The sequence below is a fragment of the Pongo pygmaeus genome, chromosome 7, assembly GCF_028885625.2.
Source record: "Pongo pygmaeus isolate AG05252 chromosome 7, NHGRI_mPonPyg2-v2.0_pri, whole genome shotgun sequence".
NCBI classification, from domain to species: domain Eukaryota; kingdom Metazoa; phylum Chordata; class Mammalia; order Primates; family Hominidae; genus Pongo; species Pongo pygmaeus.
In genome coordinates this window covers 43328879-43351192 of record NC_072380.2, presented here as the reverse complement: position 1 = coordinate 43351192, position 22314 = coordinate 43328879, and the positions used below count along the sequence as shown (strand labels likewise).

The 22314-nt window shown below is 41.3% G+C and overlaps 1 protein-coding gene across 4 annotated transcripts in view; it reads right to left on the bottom strand.

Moving 5' to 3' along the window:
* The window catches only part of HOOK3 (hook microtubule tethering protein 3), a 130710-nt gene that overhangs the window by 43589 nt on the left and 64807 nt on the right, over window positions 1-22314 (bottom strand). For 3 of the 4 annotated variants that reach the window (XM_054499783.2, XM_054499784.2, XM_063668729.1), the window contains exons 10-15: window positions 20887-21027; window positions 19282-19483; window positions 14081-14191; window positions 13282-13369; window positions 4815-4884; window positions 727-867 (exon numbers count right to left, since the gene is read on the bottom strand). In XM_054499783.2, coding sequence (XP_054355758.1) covers window positions 727-867; window positions 4815-4884; window positions 13282-13369; window positions 14081-14191; window positions 19282-19483; window positions 20887-21027 — 753 coding nt within the window. The remainder of the gene's footprint in view (window positions 1-726; window positions 868-4814; window positions 4885-13281; window positions 13370-14080; window positions 14192-19281; window positions 19484-20886; window positions 21028-22314) is intronic. The other variant, XM_054499786.2, reaches the window with a different exon arrangement.

The window sequence follows — 22314 nt, the reverse complement described above, 5'->3', positions numbered from 1 at the left end:
TACTGCTCTCCCCACACCAACAGAGCTCCAACACACTGGCCTGTGGAAATGGTAAACTCTATTAGCCTGACAACAACTGTGAATTGAAATTCTTGTGAAAGACTGAATTATCAGGTTTTTAAAAATCCTCTAGTTTTAATTAGTGATTAGAAAGGGTAAATGGTAGAGCTCTGGTATCATTTTGCATGAAGAAGTAAAGAGGACACCATTCTAAAAAGGCCCAATGTTTTTTGGCAAGTCTGCCCAAAAGTGGAGAAATGGATTCAAGTTCTCTAAAAGGGAAAGAGAACAGCACATGGCCATTTTTCAAACTACAATTCAGATCTTTGTTGTTGGTTTTTTTGTTTGTTTGTTTGTTTTGAGACAGAGTTTTGCTCTACTGTCCAAGCTGGAGTGCAGTGGTGTAGCCTTGGCTCACTGCAACCTCCACCTCCTGGGCTCAAATGATGCTTCTACCTCCGCCTCCTGAGTAGCTGGGACCACAGGCATGCACCACCATGCCTGGCTAATTTTTGCATTTTTTTGTAGAGATGGAGTTTCATTCACCATGTTGCCCAGGCTGGTCTCGAACTCCTGAGCTCAAGCGATCTGCCCTCCTCGGCCTCCCAAAGTGCTGGGATTACAGGCGTGAGCCACCATGCCCTGCCAGTTCTTTGTTTAAGGGATTCAGAATCAAGACAAATAGGGAAAACTTATACCCTGATGTGGCCACCTATAATACTCTACCTATTCTCTGTCTCCAGTTCATTCTTGCGTAGATTTGCATCATCTAGAAGGCTCTGCAATAAGGCTATTTTTTCATTGTCCGAACCTTCTTGGTTTAGCTTTAACATCTTATTCTCATGCTGAAGACGAATAAGTTTCTCCCTGAATGAACAAAATAAAAACTAAATATTATATACACAGTCATTTGGTGCATTAATACACAACACAGGTATCAAATCCAGCTAAGCACTCTTACAAATTTAATACCAAAACAGAAATGAAAAATAAAGAACCTGCAACAAATTCAGCTATTATAGCTGGCAAAAACATTACATTTCAGGTTTTAAATATTTTCTTTATAGAAATAATACAGTTTCTAAATATCATGATTTGTAATAAATATGATTTCAAAATCCTATTTCTTCCCTGATTTAAATATTTAAACTATGAATGCATTTATTTGTTATTTGATTCTTATCAGAGAATACAATCTCTAATGCTATGATCTTAAATTATCAATCATTTGGAGGCAAGATACTATATTTGACAAGAATCACTTCAAGACATTCAGTCTACCCATTCCTGAAATATGTAAAATTAAATTCTTGAAACAAGCCAGATCATTACAATCAGGTTACTGGACTTCACTGTTTTGGACTCTGTATATGCCAAAAGCTTACATTAAGGGATATTAAAAACAGTATCCATACAGAACTTGCCACCATATTTACTGCAGGGACAATATAATTAAATGTTAGTTCATATGAAGACATACTTGTTGAAGATATAATTCATTCTTTTCTTTACACAGGGTCATCTTTAGAGGGCCCCATGAAGATAGTATGAACAGATACCAGATACTATAAAAAGCTGTGGAAAAGCTTCTTGTGGATAAAGAAAAATCAAAGAAAGAAAGAAACATACACACACACGCATGGCTCTTATTTTGTAAACACAATAAATCTTTTACTTTTGCTACTGAAAAGATGAACCAAATCTGTGATCTATTTCAAGCAATTATTTAGAATTTGATGTATTTTATTATGGGCAACATGGACTTTTTTTTTTTTTTGAGACGGGGTCTCTCTCTGTCACCCAGGCTGAAGTGCAGTGGTACGATCTCAGCTCACTGCCACCTCTGCCTCCTGGGTTCAAGCAATTCTTCTGCCTCAGTATGGGCAACACGGACTGTATATTTTTCAGTTACAAAGTAAACACATACATTGTAAGAAAAAGAAGACAAATGAAAAGAAAATATAAACCCTCCATAACTATAGCGCAAAATGACTACTGCCGAAATATAGCCTTCTAATTCTATGCACGTATATTCACATGCAAACATTTTTCAAATGGGATCACACAGTACATGTTACATTGGTACCTGCTATTTACACCTAAAATTTCGCAATCTTTTTATATCATTAAATATACTTGAATATTTTAAATGACATGGCATTAAAATCGTTACTTATTTAATAAATGCCCAATTACTGGGCATTTAGATTGCTGCCAATTTTGAGCTTTAACAAGTTAATAAGATTAGCTTTATAAATACACTTTTCTGTATATCCTTGGTTTTCCTTAGGATTAACTCCCAGAAAACTAATTTTTGGATCAAAAGATAGGTGCATTTTTAGACAACAGACACATCCTGCCAATCTCCCCAAAAGAAAGGTTGTACCACTTTAATCTTTTCCCTTCAGTTTATGAGATCTCCAATTTGTCCACACTCTTAACATCAATGAAAAGTATCAAATATTAATCCACTGTCTAAAACATGTTGCAAAATTTTCATCCCAGTTTATCATTTTTCCTTGATAGCTCTCTTCTGGACACAGAGCATATTTTAATCTGTATCTAGTCATACTCAGAAAAGCCATATTTGCTGAATCTTTATCATCATTGTTCTTTTTTTTCAGACAGAATCTAGCTGTTGCCCAGGCTGGAGTACTGTGGCGCAATCTAGGCTCACTGCAACCCTGCCTCCTAGGTTCAAATGATTCTCGTGCCCAGCTTCCTGAGTAGCTGGGATTACAGGTGTGTGCTAGCACGCCCAGCTAATTTTTTTGTATTTTTAGTAGTGACGGGGTTTTGCCATGTTGGCCAGGATGGTCTCGAACTCCTGGCCTCAAGTGATCCGCCTGCCTTGGCCTCCCAAAGCGCTGGCATTTTGGATATGAGCCACCGTGCCTGGCCTATCATTGTTCTTAGTTTAAAAAACTAACTGTATTACCAATAAGTTTCCTTAAAAATTGTGAGTTGTTTTGGACATAACCACTTATTTATAAATGTTCATAAATACGTGTTCATTTATTCAACAAATCTTATTGGTTCAATTATAAAGTAGAATATCAGATGGCAGAAAAGAAGAAGGTACACAAGATACTTCCGGATTTGGTGCTGCCTTAACACACCTTTTGTTTGTGCTTCTTATTTTTTTTTTTGAGATGGAGTTTCGCTCTTGTTGCCCAGACTGGAGTGCAATAGTGCGATCTCGGCTCACTGTAACCTCTGCCTCCTGGGTTCAAGTGATTCTCCTACCTCACCCTCCTGAGTAGCTGGGATTACAGGCATGCACCACCAAGCCCAGCTAATTTTGTATTTTTTAGTAGAGACAGGGTTTTGCCATGTTGGTCGGGCTGGTCTTGAACTCCTGACCTCAGGTGATCCAACCACCTTGGCCTCCCAAAGTGCTAGGATTACAGGAGTGAGCCACCGCGCCCAGCCCATTTGTCCTTAAACAAATGCTAACCAACAACTACAAATTGTTTCCATTTATTCAAAAAATATTTGAATGCTTATTTCAACTTTTACAGTGTATGAAACCCTTACACAATTGTTATTTAATATCCACCAAGGAGTTTATGAAGAAGCAAGGCCAGTGTCCATTTTGAAAAGGGGCAAATAGGCCCCAAAAAGGTAAAAAGCAATATTCAGAATTAATCAGTCTCCTTTTAATGGACACTTGGTGTCTCCCCCACTTATTTTTCATTTTTATACATAAAGCTAGTTATGCATAAAAATAAATGAAACTGGCTGGGTGCGGTGGCTTACACCTGTAATCCCAGCACTTTGGGAGGGCAAGGCAGGCAGATCACTTCAGCTCAAGGAGTTCAAGACCAGCCTGGGAAACACGGCAAAACCCGGTCTCTACAAAAAATAGCCAGGCGTGGTGGCAAGTGCCTGAGATCCCAACTACTAAGCAGGCTGAGGTAGGAGGACTGCTTGAGCCCAGAAGGTCAAGGCTGCAGTGAGCCATGACTGTGCCACTGCATTCCAGCCTGGGTGAGAGCAAGACTTTGCCTCTAAATAAATAAATAAATGGAATTTTTAAAATGCTATGATTAAAAATATAAGGTATGATTGAGGGAAGAATAGTTAAGATGGGGAGTCATTTCCTCCTGTCTATAGCATTATTATCTTTCCCAGACCTTTCCATGTGGTTAGCAGATAAATCTTTTTTTTTTTTTTTGAGACGGAGTCTCGCGCTGTCCCCCAGGCTGGAGTGCAGTGGCGCAACCTCAGCTCACTGCAAGCTCCGCCTCCTGAGTTCACGCTATTCTCCTGCCTCAGCCTCCCGAGTAGCTGGGACTACAGGCACCCGCCACCACACACAGCTAATTTTTTGTATGTTTTGTAGAGACAGGGTTTCACCGTGTTAGCTAGGATGGTCTCAATCTCCTGACCTTGTGATCCGCCCGCCTCAGCCTCCCAAAGTGCCGGGATTACAGGTGTGAGCCACCAAGCCCGGCTGGTTAGCAGATAAATCTTAATAACTAATAATTTTGCATGCTTATAGCTAAGCATAACTATTGTCTACAGGCCAAATGTCTTCATTGCTTAATGTCTGCTGAGGATACTCAAGCTTTGGACATAACAATTGGCTTTATATGTGTGAAAGATTGTCTTATTGAAGTGAGCAAATCAATTTTCCATAGGCCAGTAGAGGAAAGCTTTTAACATGTTGAAAACATAAAAATTTAACACTGAGTTCATGTTGAAAGTGTCGATGAGAAAGAATAAGGAAATGATCTTCTTCATATTGTAGAGAAGTACGTTTTCTCCAGGAATACTGTGCAGTGTAAGTATGAACACCACAATCTCCTTACCTGATTTCTGGTGTAACAATCTCTGCAGCTAGACTGTCTGAAGACTCCTGGCTTCCAAGAGGCATTAACCCTGTAAATATACAAACATAAATATAAGGCTAATGGAAAACACAGTTATACAACTTTCGATATGAAACCCTACTTTGAGCATTAATTTTAACAGCAAAAATCATTTTCAAGTAAAGGACCATGTCACAGTGGTCTTAAAATATTATTATTATTTTACCATTTTAAGCATTTTTAAGTGTACAATAGAATGGCATTCAGTATATTCACAATGTTGTGTAACCATCACTACTACCTATTTTCAAAACTTTTTCATCCTCCAAATCACAAACTCTGTAACCATTAAGCGATAATTCCCTATCCCTCCCTCCCCTATCCCCTGGTAACCTCTATTCTATTCTACTTTTTTTTTTTTTTTTTTTTGAGACGGAGTCTCGCTCTGTTGCCCAGGCTGGAATGCAATGGCACGATCTTGGCTCACTGCAACCTCTGCCTCCTCGGATCAGACAATTCTTTTGTCTCAGCCTCCCAAGTAGCTGGGATTACAGGCGCCCGCCACCACGCCCAGCTAATTTTTTGTATTTTTAGAAGAGATGGGGTTTCACCACGTTGGCCAGGCTGGTCTTGAACTCCTGACTTCAGGTGATCCTCCCACCTCAGCCTCCCAAAGTGCTGGGATTACAGGCGTGAGCCACTGTGCCCAGCCTTACTTTTTAAATGTAATGATGTAACATACATATTTCTCTCTGTCAGGTTTATAGAAAATATTCCTTATTCTTTTTTTTTTTTTTGAGACAGAGTCTCACTCTGTCACCCAGGCTGGAGTGTAGTGGCATGATCTTGGCTCACTGCAACCTCTGTCTCCTGGGTTCAAGCAATTCTCCTACCTCAGCCTGCCGAGTAGCTGGGATTACAGGTGCCCACCACCACACCCAGCTAATTTTTGCATTTTTAGTAGAGATGGGGTTTCACCATGTTGGCCAGGCTGGTCTCGAACTCCTGACCTAAGGCAATCTGCCCGCCTCAGCCTCCCAAAGTGCTGGGATTAAAGGCGTGAGCCACCACACCCGGCCACCTTATTCTTTTAAATGGCTCTACTGTATACAGTTGAATAAGAATACTATTCCTGTATTGCTGAACTTTCAGGCTGTTTCAAAATCTCACTATTAGAAACAATGCTTTAATTCATTAGGGTAAATTTAATTCCTAGAGCAAAAGTGCTAGGTCAAAGGATACATACACAAAAAGGGTGTCCTAGTCCTTTTTCTGTTGCTTATAACAGAATAACTGAAACTCAGTAATTTATAAGAAACATTATTTTTGGCTGGGTGTGGTGGCTCATGCCTGTAACTCCAGCACCTTGGGAGGCCGAGGTGGGCGGATCGATTGAGCTCAGGAGCTCGAGACCAGCCTGAGCAACATGGTGAAACCCCATCTCCACCAAAAATACAAAAAATTAGCTGGGCATGGTGATGCATGCCTGTATTCCCAGCTACTTGGGAGGCTGAGGTGGGAGGATCACTTGAGCCCAGGAGGCAGAGGCTACAGTGAGCTGAGATCGTGCCACTGCACTCCAGCCTGGGTAAAGGAGTGAGACCTCATCTCAAAAAAAAAAAAAAAAAAAAAAAAAAATTATTATTTACATTCTAGAGGCTGAGAAGTCCAAGACTGAAGGGGCACATCTGGTAAGAGCCTGCCTGCTGGTGGGGACTCTCTGCAGAGTCCCGAGGCAACACAGGGCATCACATGGTGAAGGGGTTGAGCATGCTCACTTGTTCACTCAGGTCTCTTTTTCTTTTTATTGAGGAGTTTCACTCTTGTCACCCAGGCTGGAGTGCAGTGGTGCGATCTTGGCTCACTGCAACCTCTGCCTCTCAGGTTCAAGTGATTCTCCTGCCTCAGCCTCCCCAGTAGCTGGGATTACAGGCGCCCATCTCCACACCCAGCTAATTCTTGTAATTTTAGTAGAGACGGGTTTTCGCCATGTCAGCCAGGCTGGTCTCCTGACCTCAGGTGATCCACCCGCCTCGGGCCTTTCAAAGTGCTGGGATTACAGGTGTGAGCCACTGCACCAGGCTCTCTTTTTCTTATAAAAGTCTCACTCCCATGATGACCATTACTCCATTAACATATTAATCCATGGATGGATTAATCCATCCCTGAGGGCAGAGTCCTCATGCTTTAATCACCTCTTGAAGGCCTCACCTCTCAAAACTACCACATTGGGTATTAACTTTCAACATGAGTTTCAGAGGGGACATTCAAACTATAGCAGCAAGGTTAAAACCTATAGGTTTACAGGTGCAAAGAAACAAATGTGATAGTTTACATGAAAGGCCTTATGGTTTCTTGATATCAGAGCTGAGAGAAAAAGGGTTAAATTTCAGGTTAGATTCTTAAAATTGTATAAAAACTCATGTACAGGTCAGGTGCAGTGGCTCACAACTGTAATCCCAGCACTTTGGGAGGCGGAGGCAGGCAGATCACCTGAGGTCAGGAGTTCAAGACCAGCCTGGCCAACATGGTCTCTACTAAAAATACAAAAAATTAGCCGGGCATGGTGGCGGGTGCCTGTAATTCCAGCTACTCTGGAGGCTGAGGCAGAAGATCACTTGAACCCAGGAGGCGGAGGTTGCAGTGAGCAGAGATCGCACCATTGCGCTCCAACTTGGGCAAAAAGAGCAAAACTCCACCTCAAAAAAAAAAAAAAAAAAAGAAAAAGAAAAAACAAAACTCATGTAGAGATGATTAGAGATATGTGAAAGAACTGCGAGGCAGCAATGAGGATGCTGTTATAATCACAAACCATATATTTTTGATGAAAACAAGAAATATATATAATAATTTCCTTCAGTTGTCCTTGGTAATCTGGAATAGGGAAAAAAATTAGGATATTTCAATTAGGGTTTGACAAGCTTGGTCTAGAAACGGTAAAGAGAATAAAGAAGGAGAGTGGTGGTGAGAACAAAGTGAAAATGGTTTCTGTGCAGCTGGGTAAACTAGAAAATGAAGCAAGAAGAGAGCTGATTAATAAGACAACAGAGAGAGGGCTAGGAGGTGAAATGAAGGAGAGGAGCAGGGAAAAAAGAATGTCGTAGTCAGAGGAAAAGAAAAATTCCAGTTTCAGGTAACTGAAAAGCCACAGGCTGGTTACTAGTCTGGGAGTGAACTGTGAAGCCAAACAAGCAATCCATCAGCCTCCACCATCCCCAGCTGATGACAAAGGAGTGGGAGGGGTAAACCTTGAGCGAAGTGTGGTTCTTTTCCTAGGAGAAAGAGCAGTTTTCTCCTTAGGATCTAAGTTCCTTAATGGATTGACACCAACTCAACTTTTCTCAGTTGAAAAAAATTCACTGCTTTAGGAAGTCTGATGTACTTAAAAGAAAAGTATCATTTTCTTTTAGAGACAGGGTCTCGCTCGGTCACCCATGCTGGAGTGAAGCGGCTCACTGTAACCTCAAACTCCTGGGCTCAAATGATCCTCCCATCTGAGCCTTCCAAGTAGCTGGGACTACAGGCATGAACCACTGCACCCAGCCATTATTTTTATTTTTATAATATATATTTAGAGACAGATGGAGTCTCAACGTGTTGGCCAGGCTAAACTCAAGCTCCTGGACTCAAGAAATCTTCCTTCCTTGGCCTCCCAAAGTGCTAGGATTACAGGCAAGAGCCACCATGCCTGGCCCATATCTTATTTAATCTTTGAAATAATTGTGTTAAGTGTGCAATACTAAATTACCTGCCACTAGGTATGAGCTTAGATCACCAGGAAAACTAGGTCACTCTAATCTGTCAAGAGAAAATGGTTATCTGGCTGGGCGCGGTAGCACATGCCTGTAATCCCAGCACTTTGGGAGGCCATGGCAGGCAGATCACCTGAGGCCAGGAGTTCAAGATCAGCCTGGCCAACATGATGAAACCCCTTCTCTATCAAAAATACAAAAAGTGACTGGGTGTGGTGGCTCATAGCTGTAATCCCAGCACTTTGGGAGGCCGAGGCGGGTGGATCACCTGAGGTCAGGAGTTTGAAACCAGCCTGGCCAACATGGTGAAACCCCGTCTCTACTAAAAATACAAAAATTAGCCAGGTGTGGTGGCAGGCACCTGTAATCCCAGGTACTCAGGAGGCTAAGGCAGAAGAATCGCTTGAAACTGAGAGGCGGAGGTTACACTGAGCTTAGATAGTGCCACTGCACTCCAGCCTGGGGAACAAGAGTGAGACTTCATCTAAAAAAAAAAAAAAAAATTAGCAGGGCGTGGTGGTAGGCACCTGTAATCCCAGCTACTCAGGACGCTGAGGCAAGAGAATCACTTGAACCCGGTAGGCAGAGGTTGCAGCGAGGCCAAGATCACGCCATTGCACTCCAGCCTGGGTGACAAGAGCAAGACTCCGTCTCAAAAAAAGAAAATGGTTATCTGATATCTTCTTAAGAAAGAATATCAGAGTATTACAGCCAACACAGGAAAAAGCACAACTTTTTCTATATTACATTTAATACTGTTTTCATTTAAAATTACATATTGGGGAGTGCTTTGCATTACTAAGAGCATCTACAACTCTTCATCTGGCTCTGGAGAAATAAGTTATGATTCTCATTTCGCAGAACAAACCAAGTCTTGGAGAGTTTAGTTACTAGCTCAAGCCACACAGCTAGTTAGCAGCAGAGCCCATTATGATGGTATTCAATGTTTATGACACCTTATGTTTATGATAGTACATACCAGTTTTCTTTTTAAAGTTGTGAATCTTTTTGGGACTTCTTTAATGGTTAAGTGTTTTGTTTTTTTGTGTTTTTTTTTCTTTTTTTGGAGACAGAGTCTCGCTCTGTTGCCCAGGCTGCAGTGCAGTGGTGCTATTTCAGCTCACTGTGGCATCCACCTCCCGGGTTCAAGCAATTCTTGTGCCTTAGCCTCTCGAGTAGCTAGGATTACAGGCACGCACCACCATGCCTGGCTAATTTTTCTGTTTTCAGTAGAGGCGGAGTTTTGCCATGTTGGCCAGGCTGGTCTCCAACTCCTGGCCTCAAGTGATCTGCCTGCCTTGGCCTCCCAAAATGCTGGGATCACAGGCATGAGCCACTGTGCCCAGCCTAATGGTTAAGTGTTTTAATCAAATAAAGCATACGATAAAGTTAACCTAAATATGTTTTGGGGTATCTCCATACATCTTTTTTTTTTCTCTTAGTGATTGAAAGTTTGAATTATATGGAATCATCAGCCCACCTAAATGATTGAGCTTGGGGTCTTTTGGGATCAACCAAGGGAAAGAGAGAAGGAAGTCAAGCAAGCCAAGAAACTACTCTCACGCCCTTCTGTGGTTGGTTGTATTTTCAAGACAGGGGGTCCCCAAGTGTCTTCACTTTTTGGTCCTTAGCATGGTTCCCATTTTAGAAGCTGAGGTCCCAGACTCCTTTCTGCTTATATAAAGGGTGTCAGGCAAGAGTGTTATTTAAGAAATTTTTTTCTGTAAGTCATTTCATTAATACTTCTTGAGGACTGTATGATCTCACACTGATAATAAAGGGGATGACAGAAAGGTGAGATATAAATGTTATCCCAACATGCAAAGTGAGGAAATGAATTTTACTTTACATCTGCCTCCATTATCCTATGCCAGAGGGCCTAAAACATTGATGTACACAAAAAACATCTGGTGCACTATTTTAAAATTCACCTTTCTGAGCCTTGTCCCCAGAGTCCCTGATTTGTAGGCATGAGTGGACCTGGGAATCTGCACCCCAGGTGATTCTAACACTATTCACCATGCAGTAAGAAACACCATTCTTTCTTTGTTTTGTTTTTGAGACAGAGTCTTGCTCTGTCCCCTAGGCTGGAGTGCAGTGGCACAATCTCAGCTCACTGCAAGCTCCGCCTCCCGGGTTCACGCCATTCTCGTGCCTCAGCCTCCCGAGTAGCTGGGACTATAGGCACCCGCCACCGTGCCTGGCTAATTTTTTGTATTTTTAGTAGAGACGGGGTTTCACCGTGTTAGCCAGGATGGTCTCGATCTCCTGACCTTGTGATCCGCCTGCCTCGGCCTCCCAAAGTGCTGGGATTACAGGCATGAGCCACTGTGCCTGGCCAAGAAACACCATTCTTATACAAACCTGATGAGGTTTAAAAAACTCAAATTGCAATTAAGTCTTTCTTTCTGTCATCCTTACCAAATTGTCCTATTACTAAATTGGCCCTTTTCTTTTCCTTTTTGTTGTCCAGGCTGGAATGCAGTGGCACGACCTCAGCTCACTGGAGCCTCTGCCTCCCAGGCTCAAGTGATCCTCCTGCCTTAGTCTCCTGAGTAGTTGGGCCCACAGGCACACACCACCATGCCCAGCTAATTTTTAAATATTTTTTGTTGGGGGGTGTCTTGCTGTGTTGCCCAGGCTGCTCTTGAACCTGTGAGCTCAAGCCCTCTGTCCACCTCAGCCTCCCCAAGGGTCGGATTACAGGCATGACCACCATGCCTGGCCTAAATTTGCCCTTTTCTACAAAACACTGACAGCCCCTAACCTGAACAGCACTGTTGGGTCTAGGCTTAAATTGTCTGCCCAAAGCAATTTACAGCAAAGTAGGAATTAGACTTAAATCATCTCTTACGGCACTTGGATTAAAAAATACATATATGTACACATACACACATATATATATATACACATCTACATCTACATCTTGGCTGGGCGCGGTGGCTCATGCCTGTAATCTCAGCACTATGGGAGGCCGAGGTGGGCAGATCACATGGTCAGGAGATTGAGACCATCCTGGCTAACACGGTGAAACCCTGTCTCTACGAAAAATACAAAAAATTAGCCGGGCGTGGTGGCACACCCCTGTAGTCCCAGCTACTAGGGAGGTTGTGGCAGGAGAATCGCTTGAACCTGGGAGGCGGAGGTTGCAGTCAGCCAAGATCTCGCCACTGCACTCCAGCCTGGGCGACAGAGCGAGACTCCGTCTCAACATATGTATCTATCTTAAGGTAAGTATTAGAATACCTCTATTACACTACTTTTGTTTCTCCTTTGGAGAAATTAGCACAGCAGCGTCGTCTAATTCGATAGCTGGAGAAGTCACGTCCACTTTTTTCATGGGCTTGAGAAAGCCCTATCATTCATTCTTGACTCATCCTGTGTCTTTGGGAAGCCTTTCTGGGTAAACCTATCCACAGGGAAGATCCTTTATGTCACTACCAGCCCTTGCACACGTTTCAATTATAGCACCTATCATCTTGTACCACAATTGCCTAATTTATTTTTGTATCTCCAGCTCTACTAATAGATACAGTGCCTGGCAAACAGCAGGCGCTCAGTAACTGCAGGATGAATGAGGCCATGGCAAGAGACTAGGCCGGGAGTTTTAAAAATCAATGCTGACTGAGAAATGAAGTACGGAAATGTCAAGGGCTGGAATAAAAATAATCCCTAACAGCACAGAATCCTCCTTAAGGAAACACAGGTCAGGCAGGTGTCCCAGCCCGGCGGCACTGAGGGCTTGGTGGTGTTTTCGTTGTTAGGAAACAGGCGGGCTCTCTCCTCCCCGCAACCCCTCAAGAGCCCAGGTTCCCGCTCCTGGGTGCGCCCCACCCGTAGCCGCCTCTTCCCAGCCCGCTGCTTGTCCACCCCAGAGCCACCCCTTCCCATCGCTACGCCAAGGAGGGGCGTTCATATCCTCTAGTGAGGGCCTAGGAGGCCTTTCTTGGCCAATCAGTAGCCAGGCCCTGCAATTCGGGAGGGACTCGGCATCCACACAGACAGCTGGACTGCCAGGCGATTCCTTAGGGTGCTTGTTTTATGCAAGGCTTAGAGGTCAAAAATAAGGGGACACAGTCCTCTCAGAATGGAAAGGAGCTGCAAAGACTGTCTGGGTTTGGCCATTTTCTAAGACGAACCAACTGCTTTTCAGATTCCTCTCCACCTTTTGCGCGTTCGTCTGAAAAAGGCGGGTGTGACTGATTTGGAAATTGGCTCAGTGACTAACGGTTCGGACCACCATTTGGACCAATAAGAAAAGGCAATCGCTGGAGCCTGGGCTTTGTGAGGAGGAGCGCACGTGGGCCCAATGTTTCATTTTTATCTATTAGCACAATCATGTTCAAGTGAACCAAATAGTTTTATTTATACTATTAGAAATAAATCATCTGGCTGGGCGTGGTGGCGCACGCCAGTAATCCCAGCACTTTGGGAGCCAAGGCGGGTGGATCACCTGAGGTCAGGAGTTCCAGACCAGCCTGGCCAACATGGTGAAACCCTGTCTCTACTAAAAATACAAAAATTAGCTGGGCGTGGTGTGTGGCTGTAATCCCAACTACTTGGGAGGCTGAGGCAGGAGAATCGCTTGAATCCGGGAGGCAGAGGTTGCAGTAAGTCGAGACAGTGCCATTGCACTCCAGCCTGGGCAATAAGAGTGAAACTCCGTCTCAAAAAAAAAAGAAATCATCTGGTTTGTACTCGCAAAACGTTTTTACCTTGAGTTGTGAGCTGCCCTTCTTGAGCTTGTACACAACGAAGCTCTTCAATGGTTTCCTTCAGAGAATCCCTTTCTGTTCTCAGCCTCTGGAGAGACACAAAAACACAGAGGGTTAGCTTCACGTTTTAAGAATTTATTCATCAGAGGCCTCTGCCTTACCTAATAGAATGATAAACAATAGTGAACATGAACCTGTTTTACCTTTTGCTTTTCTATGGAAAGATCATAGAAGGAGGAAAAGATTAAAACAATTTTTCCCATTTAACAATACTGAATATCTACTATGTGCAGGGCAATATGCTATCCACAGTTAAACAAAACTGTCTACTCCATCTTTAACAATTAGTAACTAATTTCTTAACATTCTTTTCACTAGACATAAAACATTGGAGAACAAAGACAATAAATATTCATAAATCATGAAAAAATAGAAATATTTTTAAAAGATTTGAAATATGCTGAACAACAAAAAGTCCTCTATTAATCAGACAGAAAACAAGAAAGCTACACAAACTTATAGAAAGTCATGAGCAGAACAATGTAAAGGAGGCAACAGTGGTAGAAAAGATAACTATATAAAAAAGAAATCTGAATGGAAGTATTATAAAAATATTCTTTCCACTTTTTTGCCTTATTTCTGAAACACAAATGGAATTCTCCTATAGCTTAAAAATAAATAGGATTTCTAATTTTTAAATTCATAACTAAAATGAATTAATGTGGCCAAACATGAATTAAACATAATCGCCTTAACTTTAGCAGTGCTGAAAACCAAAATGCCAAATATATATACTCACGTCCTTTTCTTTTTGAAGACTGTCAACTTTTTCTTTTAGCCGCTTATATTCAAAATCTAGTTTATCTGCTTTCTTTGATTCTTCGGATAATCTATTTTGTAGTTCTACTACCTGATACAGAAAGATACCATTACTTATACATAATCTGAAACATTAGAAATTATCCTTATTTTCTTCTACAGGTTTAAGAAAACCAAACCCTCTCCCACCAGTACTCAAATGCATATGATCCAGCAGTCTAACACAGCGGAGAGAACTAGGAATAAAAACCTGCCCAGTTACTATTGGGTCCCAACCAGAATCATCCAGTGTAACAATGTTCAAAATCATACAAGAATCTATAGGATTTTCATTTCCAGCAATAGAGATAACCGGGTAGTCTGAAATTCTTTTTGTATAAAACAAAATAAATGCTGGGGTAGGGCAGGGTGATTCCAATTGCATAGCTAAGCTTACAAGAAAATAAGGGAAATCCTCAGAGATTAAAACCAGAATGAGAAGTTCATGCAGATGCTCTGGGTACCATGAGGTGTCAATTGCCGATAACAGGAACCTAGAACTTTAAAAGGAAATGAGTGGTTGTTAAACCACCCTGGGCTCTAAAAGGTAGCAAATCAGCAAATAGGTGGATTAGGAAAAAAAATTTCATCAGCTGGAAAAATAAACTGAGTGCTTTGGGATTAAAAAAGCATAACTTGGGGGCTAAGTGCAGTGGCTCATGCCTGTAATCCCAGTACTTTGGGAAGCTGAGGTGGGAGGATGGCTTGAACCCAAAATTTGAGACCAGACAAGTTAACATAGTGAGACCCAGTCTCTATAATTTAAAAATTAGCTGGGTGTGGTGGCACATGTCGTAGTTCCTCAGGAGGCTGAGGTGGGAAGATCACTTGAGCCCAGGAGTTCAAGATTGCAGTGAGCTATGATCATACCATTGCACTCCAGCCTAGGAAACAAAGTGAGATCCTGTCTTTAAAAAAAAAGAAAGAATGAAAGAAAAAAAGGGTAATTGGAAGTTTGTAACCACAGCCTGTTAATAATACATGGACTTGTGTTTGAATTTTTACTACTTGTATTGTCTGGGAAAACCTAAGCCAAGCAATTAGAGGGGTATTAGTTGGTAATGCTGTGGAAAATCTGCCATAAACAAACACACATATTGACCACAGAAACAAAACCTCAACCCACGAGCCTCAGGATTCCCCAACGTAAAGATGAGCTAATGAAAGAGCAAAATCCAAAATTATAAAGGCCATAAAGAAAATGCCACAATGAACAAGACTCTGTGGAAAACATTAACAGCAATAACAACCAAAAAAATAATAGAATAAGATCTCCAAGGATTTCAGATTGGAATTATCAGATACAAAATACACATACTTAAAAAAATAAAGAGGAAATCTAAATTTTAAAAGGAGTTAAGAGGCCAGGTACGGCGGCTCACACCTGTAAGCCTAGCACTTTGGGCGGCTGAGGTGGGCAGATTGCCTGAGCTCAGGAGTTCCAGATCACCCTGGGGGCAACATGGTGAAACCCCGTATCTACTAAAATACAAAAATTTAGTCGGGCTTGGTGGTGCACTCCTGTAACCCCAGCTACTCGGGAGACTGTGGCAGGAGAATTGCTTGAACCCAGGAGGTGGAGGTTGCAGTGAGCCGAGATTGTGCCACTGCACTCCAACCTGGGCCACAGAGCCAGACTCTGCCTCAAAAATAAATAAATAAATAAATAAATAAATAAAATGAAAAACAAAAAGGAGTAAGAGACCATCAAAAGTAACAAGGGAGATTTGAAAAAGCACACAAAGAGGGCTTGTAGATGAAATATTATCATTTAAAAAATAAAGTGGCCAGGCACAGTGGCTCATGCCTGTAATCCCAGTACTTTGGGAGGCCAAGGCAGGTGGATCACCTGAAGTCAGAAGTTCGAGACCAGCCTGGCCAACATAGTGACACCCCATCTCTACTAAAAATACACAAAAATTAGCCAGGCATGGTGGCAGGCACCTGTAATCCCAGCTACTCGGGAGGCTGAGGCAGGACAATCGCTTGAACCTGGGAAGTGGAGGTTGCAATAAGCCGAGATCGCACCACTGCACTCCAGCCTGAGCGACAGAGCGAGACTCTGACTCTGTCTCAAAAAAAAAAACAAAACAAAACAAAAAAAAAACATATAGCAATCTTTGTAATATACTGGCAAAATAAAACATTCTGTGCGTAATCAACAAGCAATGCTTTCCCACCATTATTTTTACTCCAAGTTGTATTGAAGTCCAGGTATGCTGATTAAGAAGAAAAAAAAGAATATGGAATAGAAACGGAGAAATTGGGATGGGTGCAGTGGCTCACGCCTATAATCCCAGCACTTTGGGAGGCCGAGGCAGGAGGATGTCTTGAGCCCAGGTATTTGAGACCGGCCTGGGAAACATGGAGAAACCCTATCTCTACAAAAATTACAAAATTAGCTGAGTGTGGTGGCACACACTTGTGGTCCTAGCTACTTCGGAGGCTGAGATGGAAGGATCACCTGAGCCTGGGGAGGTCGAGGCTGCAGTGAGCCATGACTGCGCCACTGCACTCTAGCCTGTGTGACAGTGAAACCCTGTCTCAGAAAAGAAAAAAAAAAAAAAAAAAGACACAAATTCCTTTTATTTCTTTACTATATCCCTTCTGACAAGAGAATCTACAGACACTATCAGAAGTAATATGAGAATTTGGCAAGGTTGCAGAATCAACATATAAAAGTCAATTTCATTCATATAAATTAGCAATAAAGTGAAAATGGTATCTTTATCTAACTGCATTTAAAAAGCAACCCAAAACACAAAGTACCCAACAGTAACTACAATGAAATATGCACAAAATCTTTAGAAGAACATTAATAAACTTAACCCAAAGACATGGAAGACCACGGAAAGGTATTATGTTCAGACAGGAACAACTCTCCCCAAATTGATCGACAGAGTCAATGTAATTCCAATTCCCAAGAGTTTGGAGTTTAAAGGGAAAGCAAAGGGCTGAGAACAGACACTTTTGAAAAACGACAAAGTATAAGAGTCTGCACTACCACCTATCAAAATTGCTAAAAATTTGTAAAACATGAGTGTGATACTGGTGTAGGAAGAGATAAATATACCAAGGGAAAAGAAGAAAGTGTCCAGAAATAAACCCATACACAACATGGATATTTTAGATACACAAGGTAGAATTGCAGGTCACTGTGGAAGAAAGGACTATTAAATAAATGGTAGTAGGCTGACTGGTTATCCACACAGACAAAAAGAGTCTCAAAGGGATCCCTACTTCACACCCTACACAAAAATTAATTCCAAGTGGATTAAATACCTAAATGTGCAAAACAAACTTTAAATCTTTGTAAAGAAAATAGAGAAGATTAGACTATATCCTTATATAGGAAATAATTTCTTAAAATATAAAAAGTACAAATCATAAAAGTACTTGAAGTTCATCACGCTGAAATTATCAACCTCAAAAAAGTAAAAGGACAAGTCATAGATCCATAGGAGATTAAGTAAAAATACGTGCAAGTGATAAAGAATATCTAGAACATATAAACAACCTTTAGAAATCAGTAAAAGAAATGATTCAATTTCTTAAGTGGGTAAAAGATAAAAATAGGAAATTTACAAAAGAAATATGGTCAGTAAATATATTTGTAATCAGGGTAACACGAAGTATGAATTAAAAGGAGACACTATTTCATACCCATCTAATTGGCAAATTTTACTTATTTTTTCTTTTCTCAAGACAAGGTCTTACATGTCTCATGTTGCCAGCAGAGTCATATGCGGCACAAAAGCAAAGCTGGAGCGCAGTGGTGCAATCGTAGCTCACTGTAGCCTCTGAGGCCCGGGCTCAAGCGATCCTTCAACCTCAGCCTCCCAAATAGCTGGGACCACAGGTTCATGCCACCATGCCCAGCTAACTTAAAGTTATTTTTAGAGATGGGGTCTTGCTATGTTTCCCAGGTTGGTCTGGAACTCCTGGGCTCAAGCGACTCTCCTGCCTCAGCCTCCCAAAGTGTTGAGATTACAGGCGTGAGACACTGTGTCAGGCCAGCAAAATTTAGTTTGCCAATACTGTGTGTTGGTGATGATGTGATGCAACAGGAATATAAACTGCTTGTTGGTAACACAATCACTTTAAGGAACAATCTGCTAATATCTAACTACATTGAAGATACCCTTAGACAGAAATTCCATCAAGTTGTAAAACCTTCACACATATATAGTAGAGGACCTGTACAATACTATTTATATGGCACTTCTTTTAACACAGAAAAAAAAGCTGAAACATCCTGTAGGTCTCTTAACAGGAAAATGGATAAATTTTGGTACAGAGACTAACTGAGATACTATACAGCAGCAGAAATGAATGTTATAAAGCTATACCTATCATGATAAACAAATCTCACTGAGCAAAAGAAAAAAAAATTACGAAGAGTGCTCTCACTGTATCATTTATATAAAGTTCTGGAACATGTCAAAGTGCTATAAATTTTTAGGGATAAATATATATATGCAGCAAAATATAGAGAGACGAATGGGAATGAAAGCCGCAGCATGGAGGCTGCCTGTAACGAGGAGGGGGAGAGCATGTTTTATTCAAGCATGAATATTTACTGAACTATGCTTTTACATTTGTATATTTCTTAAGTATTACATAATAAATAAATAAAAATAAGTAAATAAAATAAAAGTACCTGCTATGGAGAGTTTAAAGCTCTTTAAATATTAGATAAATATAAATAAATACAATAGGCCAGGCATGGTGGCTCACAGTGGCTCACGCTTGTAATCCTAGCACTTTGGAAGGCTGAGGCTGGTGGATCACTTGAGCTCAGGAGTTCAAGACCAGCCTGGGCAACACAGTGAAACCCTGTCTTTACCAAAATACAAAAAATTAGCCAGGTGTGGCAGCATGCATCTGTAGTCCCAGCTACTCAGGAGGCTGAGGCAGAAGAATAGTTTGAACCTGGGAGGTGGAGGTTGCAGTGAGCTGAGATCATGCCACTGCACTCCAGGCTGGGTGACAGAGTTAGACTCAGTCTCCTAAATAAATAAATACAATAAAGAAAAGGTAAAAAACAGAATACCATGAAAACAAGTCAGTAATGTTGGTAAGCTACATGTCATAACTGAGAGCTTGCCTGAAACCATCACCAAGATGCTGTGTTTCTTTTACCTGTCTCTTGTAGGTTTCAAGTTGACTTCGCGCTGCGTTGGCCTTTCTTAACTCTTCCTCTAGACTGACAGTGTTCTGCATATACATGGTATTCTTCTCTTCTAAGAGTTTAACCTGACGCCTTAAATCACCAAGGTCTTCTAGCTTCTTTTTATAAGATTCTACTTGACCTTCTAGTTTAGATACTTTATCAGAAGAATGTCTAGAATTAGATGGGAAATTAAAAAAATCAGAAACACATCCACACTTGTAAAGTTGTTTCAGTGTTAAGAAGGATTGCCAGGAAACACACATCTAATGAAATAAGACAAAAGTGATTCCAGGTTAATTTTCTGCACAGGTTAACAAATATGACCTAAGTTACAACTAAATGTTTAATGGAGAATAATAATTTAAGGAAACCAAGCAGGAGAGGGCAGCCAGCAGAGTCACATGTGGCACAAAAGAAAAGTAAGTTTAACAGTGTCCAAATAATTTGGCAATTATCAGTGACCACCGGAATAGCAGCTTCAGTGGGGCAGTGTGGGCAGATAGTGGGGTTGAGGAGAGAACGTGAATTTTACCTTATGTAATCTAAGTTTGGTTCTGGTGGGAAGGAGAGGGTAATAACTCCCTCTCTTTCTAAGATTAAAGAGACCTAAATGTGCGTGTGCATGTGTATGAAGGAGAGAGATTCAAAAGGCAAAAGAAATGAGGATTGGTGTAACACAGTCCCTGTGTAGGCCAGAAAGGTAGAGGTCCAGAACACTGAAGAAGGAATTAGCCCTGAACAGGAGGAAGAATAACAGGTCTACACTCTCTAAAGAAAGGGTGGGTGGGAACCCAGGGAAGTTTAGAGGTTTAGGAGACAAAAGACATGGAGAGTTCAGCAGTTCATGGCCTCTTTCTTCCCTGCTATAGGAGACAAGGTCATCTATTGAGACGAAGGCATGGGAGGTGTGTGGGGAGGGCAGCCAGGGGAGTAGAATCCTGAGGAATCAGAATGGCTGTGAGTGAGACAATGAGCAGGGGGAGGGCGGGCCATTGGGAAGAACCCAGCTCAGAAGGAAGCCACCAATTGGCAGCAGCACAAAACTATCAATTATGCATTTCCCCTGTTCTCAGTATTCAAAGAGCAAAAGTGGAAAATGTAGATGGTTGAGATAATCAACAGAGGATAGGAGACTGTACAAGTAGAGGGGTGAAAAAATGAGGTGGCAGGGAGTGAGGCACCTCATGAAGAGAACTCAAGGGATAATAACAAGACCCAGCAAGAAAATGAGGCCTTGCAGGCGTGGCGGAAGAAGAGCTCCAGAGCTGTACAAGTAAGAAGTGATGGTCAGAATTTCTATTTTACAAACACTTGTGTATCGCTTAATTGCCAGACACTGTTGCAAGTGTTTACAAATATAAATTCACTCAACTCCTCATATAAACCTGAGGTAGGCATGTGTATTGTTTCCATTTTTGCAGATGAGAAAACAGCCATACAGAGGTTGCATAAGCAGTAGACCCGGGATCCCAGCCCAGGTAGCCTGGCTCTTAAGCTTGCTTAGATCCTCAGAAACCCTAGAGTTTCTAACACCAGAGCCAAACTGTGCTGGGCGGTGAAGGTGAGGTTTTTACCTCAGCACGTCGATCTCATCTTTCAGAGACTGAGCTTCATCTGCCAAAGTGGTCAGTTCATCATTCTGTTGCCGAAGTTCAGAGATCTCCTTTTCTAACTCTTCACAACGTATTCGATAATCATCTTTGGCTGCTTCTAGTCTGTAACCGATATAAAATAGACCACGAAAGCACTATTTACTGCCTCCTCATTCTCCTTAGAACAGTAAAAGAAAAATACAAAGCATGAGAATAAAGCCTTCTTGAATATGTCTCCCATGTTAGTGGCCACAAGCTACATTCTCAAGCACTAACTGTCATAAAAATGAACTCCACTGTCCCAAGTCTTGGGAACGGTGACAACTGGTTACTATTTCCCTACCAGAAAGCAAGACATCATGCAACATTTTTCCGAAATACTGCAGATACAATTTATTTAAGGGCTTTTTTTATTATAAAATTAACACATATGGTCCGGCACAGTGGCTTACAGTAATAAACCCATTATGTTAATAAAAACAACATACTCTTTATGAAAAATAACTATTTTCTAAAACAAAAAAAGTGAGAAGAGTGGCACTGTTTTACATTTTTGTGATTCTATTATCTGTTTTAATAGAAGACAGCTGGGTTCTCATATTCGTTTCTACATTCATCTGTTGGTGACATGCTGTTTTTTGGCTGAAGCATATGAAGAAAATCCAGCCTTGCAGACACATAGTTGGGAAAGAGAGAGTCTTGCAGATTCTCCAAAATGGTATCAGAGGACCTCCAGGAGCCTCGACCATTCTTTGAACTGCTGACGTGGACCAAAGGGAATGGATTGTTTCTAAGGTTTCTAAGGAGCCTAAGAAAAGTTTATTACTTTTTCCTGTTAAGGTAAAAGAAAAAAAAAAAAATCCAGAAACATTTCACTGAGGAATAACAAGAATAGTTATGTTACCATACTCAGTTACTCAGTAAAGTAAAAATCTAATTGATGTTTAATTTCTGTTTTAACACTAGAAATCTATGGCTAGGGAAGAAACAAGTCATGACGCACTTTTTAGTAAACCGTAACAAAATATTTTCATCATACTCTTAAGTCTTTCGATTTTGTGCTTCCGTCTTATCTTGCAGGACACATTTTCCTTTTTCTTCTTTTGACCACCCAAAGGTCAAAGGGCCCTTCTTCCTTCCTTTTGGACTTTTCTTCCCACAGAAGATGTCTGGAAGATTGTTCCTTTAAATCTCACCTGTCCTTTTAAATCAGCTCACCCCTTTAAATAAGCCTATCTCTATAAACACACACATACACACACACACACGTATATAGATTTCTGTAAGTCTATAAATGCATCTGTCTTTTAAAAATCCCTGCCTGCAACTTTTCATGTCATCTGGCCCTTCCCGAAGATGTGCTTATTTTGAAATCCCTAATCTGTGGTTTATGGTCTGCTCTGACCATTA